Source organism: Ailuropoda melanoleuca, chromosome 1, assembly GCF_002007445.2.
Source record: "Ailuropoda melanoleuca isolate Jingjing chromosome 1, ASM200744v2, whole genome shotgun sequence".
In the NCBI taxonomy this organism is placed as follows: domain Eukaryota; kingdom Metazoa; phylum Chordata; class Mammalia; order Carnivora; family Ursidae; genus Ailuropoda; species Ailuropoda melanoleuca.
This window is the reverse complement of record NC_048218.1, coordinates 191,830,657-191,836,656: the sequence shown is the minus strand read 5'-3', so window position 1 is coordinate 191,836,656 and position 6,000 is coordinate 191,830,657. Positions and strand designations below refer to the sequence as shown.

Sequence of the window (6,000 nt, the reverse complement as noted above, 5' to 3'; positions counted from 1 at the left end):
TGCACCTGGCAGTCGGGGGACGTGCTTCTCTGGAGTTGCAGCACAACGCGCCGCAGCCCGGAGGCCTCGAAAGATCCTTAGCGAACACAGAAGGCTGGGGGTCGCCTTGCTCCGGATTTGGGCGTGCGAGGGCCCTGGCGGGGTCGGGGGTGCCTCCGGATCCCTACCGAAGCACTGCGGGCGACACCTGTGCGCTGGGGCGGGCTCACCAGCGGGCCGGGGAGCGGTCCGGCGTCGGGAGCCCCCCGGCCGCCCCGCGCGCACACACACACACTCACCACCCCGCCCGCCCGGGGGCTGCTCGCCCGGATCCCGCGGCCAGCCCGCGTTCCCCCGCCCGCTGCGCTCCAGGGCGGAGTTTCCTCCTCTGCTCATTGTTCCCGGCCCAGTGCCCGCCCCGCCCCGCCCGGCCCCTCAACAGCCTCCCGCGCGCTCCTGGGGGAGGAGGAGGGGGCGGGGGCCCGGGCTGGGCCCAGCCGCGCAGACACCGCCCGCGCCGCAGCCACCCGCCGCTCCTCCGCCGACTGGCGCCGCGCCTCAGCCCAGCTCTGCCGCAGCGGCCGCGAGGAAGGGCCGCCGGAGCGCGACTCGGGAACCCCGGGTCACCGCCCGGCCGCCGGAGCCACAGCCAGGCCTCCCTGAGCGGCGCCCACGCTCTCGCCGTTCAGACGCTCGGACCCGCAGCCACCTGCTCCAGGCCCGAGGCCAGGACACGATGCGCTCCGCGCTGGCGCTCTCCGCGCTGCTGCTGCTGCTGCTGCCGCCGAGGTCGCTCTCCGATGGAGGTGAGTGGTGGCCCGGGCTCCGCTGCGACCCCACCGTGCCGGTGCGCCCCCGGCCGGGCCGCACCTCGTGGCGGGACCCCGAGCAGCTCCTGCGCGCGCCTCCGGTTGGGGCCACACGCGGAGCCCTGACCTTGAACCGTACGCTCCGTTTCCAAACCAGAGAACACTGCAGGTGCCGGGCCCGCGCGCGAGTTGTCCCCGGTCTCCATGCCGATGGAGCGGGAGGTTGATTGTGGTGGGGCAAACAGTGGCGCGCCGGCCATGAATGGGTTTGCGGCCAAAGCGAGCGGGGAGCTGGGGCACCGCGAGGCTCCACGCTTTTCCGGGACCCCCCAAGTCTGGTCACTCTTTTTCTTGGTGTCGGAGGGAATGAGCATCGGTACTACGTAGTCGTTGATTCCAGCAGCACCGCAGGCTGGAAGCTCCGAGGAAGTCCCTGAAGCAGGTGACAAGCCTCTGGTTACGGCTCACGCGGGCGATGTGCTCCACATTTGCAGAGAGGTTTTTCCAAGCAGTGTGTGCGGTTCGGCTCACCTGAGCCTGTGCTGGGGCAGGTAAAAGGGTAGTAAGTGGACCTTCCGCAGTCTCCGAGTCACCTGGCTGTGTTGGAAACCTGTCTCCCATGCTACCAAAGAAACAGTTCCCTTTTCGCACATGGCCTGGAAGGTGAGACCCAGCGCCTCTTGTATAAACTGGAACTTGTCTCATGAAACAAGCTTGGTTGCGCCTTGGAAACAACCCCCATATTTTCTCTGAAGGTGAAATGTTACCCTTTTAGGGGGACAAAGGGGTGACCACAAACGCAGCCAAGCAGGTGTCCCAAGACCTTAAGAACAGCAGGTCAGCCCCGGGAAAGAGATGCATTTCTTTGTGGCCCACCTGAGCACATGTCTGCAAGGAGAAAGAGTGGAGGTGGTGCTCCTACCCTGGGGCCAGGAGGACTTTGGTGACAGCTCAGAGAGGGAAGGGACCCTGCTGGTGGCAGGCCCTGGCATCTGGGGCTGAACTCTTAGGGGCAGGGTAGGATAAAATGGCTGCACAGCCTCTTCTCTGCACCGCATGGAACCTTTGGTGGGAAGGGGCTGGTTCTCCGGGGGCAAGCAGGTGTGAGCATCCCACCGTGGGAGGCCCTGACACTCCAGCAGCTCAGCCTAAAAAGAAAGGGCACTTTCACTGGGCAAAGGTGTGTGGTCCCAGAGGGTATGTTATGGTGTGAAGACTGGTCTGAATGGCTCTGAGGATGACAGTCACCTCGCATTTGCACAACCTGCAGGACTGAGAAGATGCTGGAGTCTAACCCTGCTCTCAGAGCAGCCAGACTTCAGCGTGGGCCTTGACATGCACCTTTTTGGAGAGGGCCTCTTAGCACCACCCAGAAGGGAGGTGGGCTGTGTTGGGAATGATAGGCTAGTTCCCCAGGAAAGCTAGGAGACTAGCTGCCCATGTGCCAGAGCCTAAAGAGACTGAGCTTTGAGGAGAGGCCAGGGGCTGTTCTGCACTAAGAGGTACTCCGGAGCCACCCATGGGAAAAGCTCCAAGCCCAACTCACTGCCGTCTTCAAGGCTGGGACTGCCTTCCCTAGCATCTGGGCATTGCCCAGAAACCACGCCACTTCCAGGAAGCCCTCCTCAAGCCTAGCACGGGGCATGGCATGTGGAAGGAGCTTGAGACATGGGAAATAAGTAAACAACAATGACCAGCACCGCATTTCCATCCCCACCAGCAAGTCTCTTGGCCTTTGCAAGCCCCTAGTGCCCAATCCCTAAAATGCTGTTGTGATATATAATAAGGGGATAAAGGTTAAAGCACAAGGGAGTCTCATTATTATTATTATTATTTGTATACCTTGAGGCAGAAAAGGCTGGAGGGGTGCAGGCGTGATATTCAGTGGCTGAGCTGATTTAAGACCTTTCTATAGGGGTCAGTAAGGATGGTGTAATCCCCCCAAACTGGTGGAATCCTGTGATTCAATTCTAAACAATAAGGGGTTATAGTGGAGTCTCCTTAACAAAGGAAGTACCCCACCCAGGTCTCCTACGGAGCTTACCTTTTAATATAGGCGGATCAGCCTAAAGCACGAGCAGCCTTAAACCCAGGGGCCCGACCGTCCATTAGACAGACCTCTTTTCAGTACTTTTGGTTTGATATTCGTTTGGTTGAACCATGTGGCCAATTGTACCTGTGAGCTCAGTTTCCTTATCTGTAAGAATAAAAGAGAAGAGAGCACCTCTAGTTTCTCGTTATGTAACATGTCTGGGGTTTTCTGCCCTGTGAGCTGCTGGAAGGATGGGCTGACTTGGACTATCGGGCCGATCAAGGCATTCCGTGGGTGAATCCCAGGAAGGGAAAGGTGGCTCGGTGTGGTGGAAAGCACTCAGACCTAGGGCCAGACACACCCGCGAGACTGTAGACAAAATAGCGAACCTCTTGAGCCTGGGTTTCTTCGTCCATAAAATAATGACAAAGCTTCGTCGGAGGTTGCTCTGAGCTGTGGGAGAACGTAGGGAATGAGCGCGACAGTGCGCCGGACTCACGGTCAGAGCCCCGCCAGTCCTCGCTGTGACGATGAATAAAGCATGTGTACTGAGAACTTGCTGGGGCTAAGGCGGCGGAGCAGCAGGGCTGCTGGTGGTTGTGGGTAGCAGTTGATACGTAGTAGCGAAGGCTGAAGCTTTTGAGCCACAGGGTGGGGGTGAAGGAGGCTTGTGCAAAAGAAGTGGTGAGATGTGGGTAGTGGTGAACTAGGCAAAGCTGCCTGAAGGAGGTGGGGGTTTTTACAGGGATTTTAAGATAAAAAGGGTCAGTGTGGGGCACCTGGGCGGCTCAGTCGGTTGAGCATCCAGCTCTTGGTTTGGGCTCAGATCATGATCTCGGGGTCGTGGGATCAAGCCCCGTGTTTGGCTCTGTGCTCCGTGGGGACGGTGCTTGGGATTCTCCCTGTCCCTCTGACCCTCCCTCCTGTGTGCTCTCGCTCTCTCTCTCTCTCAAGTAAATAAATAAATAAATAAAAACAAATAAATAAAGCTTATAAAAGGGTAAGTGTGGGGTGGTGAGACCATTTCATAGGCTGCCTGGGGCTGAATGAATTGCAGGGTGGAGGGGAGACACAGGCTGGGGGTCATGTTGCGGGTTCTTGAGATGGATTGAGCTGTGGGAAGGCTTGGGGAGGAGGTGAGCTTTCAGAGCCTGGAGAGAAAGTTCCATGGGATGAGGTCAGGGGATGGTGGCTATTCCTAGCATGGTGCTGCTTGGGCATGGCTCTGAGGCAAGAGTGAGCAAGCTGTGAGGGTTTAGGGGCAGAGTGGTCTTAGCTGCTGGGAGAAGAGGAGGGGTAGGGGTCACAGAGCTCCCAGGTGGCATCTCAGCCAGAACTTTGGGGTGTGGACCCCCAAGGAGGGGCAGAAGAGGGGGGCTTGGCACTTGTTGGAAGGGGTGTCCTCCGGCAGCCACTAGGGCACAGGCGTGGGGACAGAGGCACCACACCTACCTTTTCCTGAGGCATCCGTGTTTGAAGGGAAAGGAGGGGCTCCTGCTGGGTGGGGTTTGAGACCTCTGCCCTCTGGAAGCTGAGAGAGGAAGCCCCCCCCCCCACCTGGTTGGAATCCCTCTGCAGGGAAGATTAGAGATTTAGTCCTGTCTGTGCTCAGGTATCATCTCTGCTGAGAAGCCTTCTCTGGTTTCTAGATAGAAGCAGATTACGTTTGGGTGTCTCTTCTGGCTGGGAGTCCCTCCAGGGCAGGGGCGGCAGCTGTCTCTACCTCCAGGGCCCCTTGCAGCAATGGACACTGAGCAGTGGCTGGACATTTTATCTGCACTATTCACCTGAGGGGAATCAGCCTAGGCCCTGGTTTCGGGCTTGGGATCCCAGACCAGACCAGTGGCTGTTGTGACAACAGCTCGGCACTTAGCTCAAGGCCCTCCACTCCCCAGGAAAGTGGGAGGAACCCTCTGGACAGCTTACTGCACTTCTTGGGAAGGGGGTCGGGATTTAGGTGGTTCTCTCCTCATAAGAGCTTGCTTCTTCACATCATCCGTGTAGAGGCCCCAGGAGCCCTCTGCAAGCTTGCTGAATGGAAGCTGCATATTGGAGACAGAGGATGGCCCTCTTCTGCCCATCCCCTGCCCATCAGCCCCAGCATGAGCCCCAGCCCCAGCCCGCCTGGAAACTTCCCCACACCTAGAGGCCAGGGAGCTCTATCCTCAGCTCTGGGCTTGCTTCCCATTTGCGCCTGAGGGTATGACGCAGGGCTGGGAGCTCAGTTGGCGGTGTTTCCTGTCCGGTCCCATTCCCAGGAACACAGGTGAAGTTGCTCAGGGTCTCTCCTTGTCATGGGGATGTTAGAAGATCAAGGAGGTTGTGACTCTGGGCCACACAAGCCTCATGACGGTAGGTATTCCCTTGCGGAAAGCCTTCGAGAGAATCTCCACAGAGGATACAAATGCTGTTCCTATTTGCAGTAGTATTTACCGTTAGACCCCTTCAAGTAGACTGTTCAGAATAGAAATCAGTTGGCCAAGGGTGATTTCCACACTGCTTCTAAATAACCCAGAAGGTCATAGAACACAGACTTCTAGAGCTGGGAAGCCTCCTGAAACTCTTTTACACCCACTCATTTTGCAGATGAGAGAATGCAGACCGGGGAGTGGGGTTGCTTGCCCAAGTCCTAGTGACTCCCAGTGACGGCGCCCCAGGACATGTGTGTGCGTGGGTCTGCGGCCGTAGAACTAGACGGCGCCTTTCTGTGCTAATTCTCTCCTGGGCACTGGGGAAATTCATTAAGACCCTTTTAAGAAAGGGTTTCATGATGGTGACAATGCTATACTGTGCCCAGACTCTCCCCATCCCTCCATCTTCAGGGTAAGTTGAGGCTTGGAGCTACTTTATCTCTCGGAGTGAGGCTCTCCAAAGGCTGTCCCTACCATGTCCCAGTGCTGGCTACCATGCTGGTTACTCTATACTTGTCTATCTCCCATTGCCTGGGAGCCCCAGCCGTGACTACAGCCTCCAGCCAGAATCTGGAACACACGGTTGGTAGCAATGCTTGTTGGATGCCTGGTGCACACATTCGGCCCATCCCCATGCCCCCCGCCCCAAGCCCTTGTACTGGCCCTGGGCTGTGGTCCCACCCTGTACCACTCTAGTGATGGCCAGCGCAGACCCCCAGCTTTGCTCAGCCTCCTGGCCACCCATCCTCCCTCTGTCCCCACCCCTTTC

The 6,000-nt window shown here is 58.1% G+C and overlaps 1 protein-coding gene across 1 annotated transcript in view; it reads left to right on the top strand.

The window, feature by feature from the left end:
• Positions 1-465: 465 nt before the first annotated feature.
• PODXL (podocalyxin like) overlaps positions 466-6,000 on the top strand; it is a 50,437-nt gene continuing 44,902 nt past the window's right edge. Inside the window, exon 1 of the mRNA XM_019804467.2 lies at positions 466-785. Within this exon, the coding sequence (XP_019660026.1) occupies positions 716-785 (70 nt within the window). The 5' untranslated portion in view covers positions 466-715. The remainder of the gene's footprint in view (positions 786-6,000) is intronic.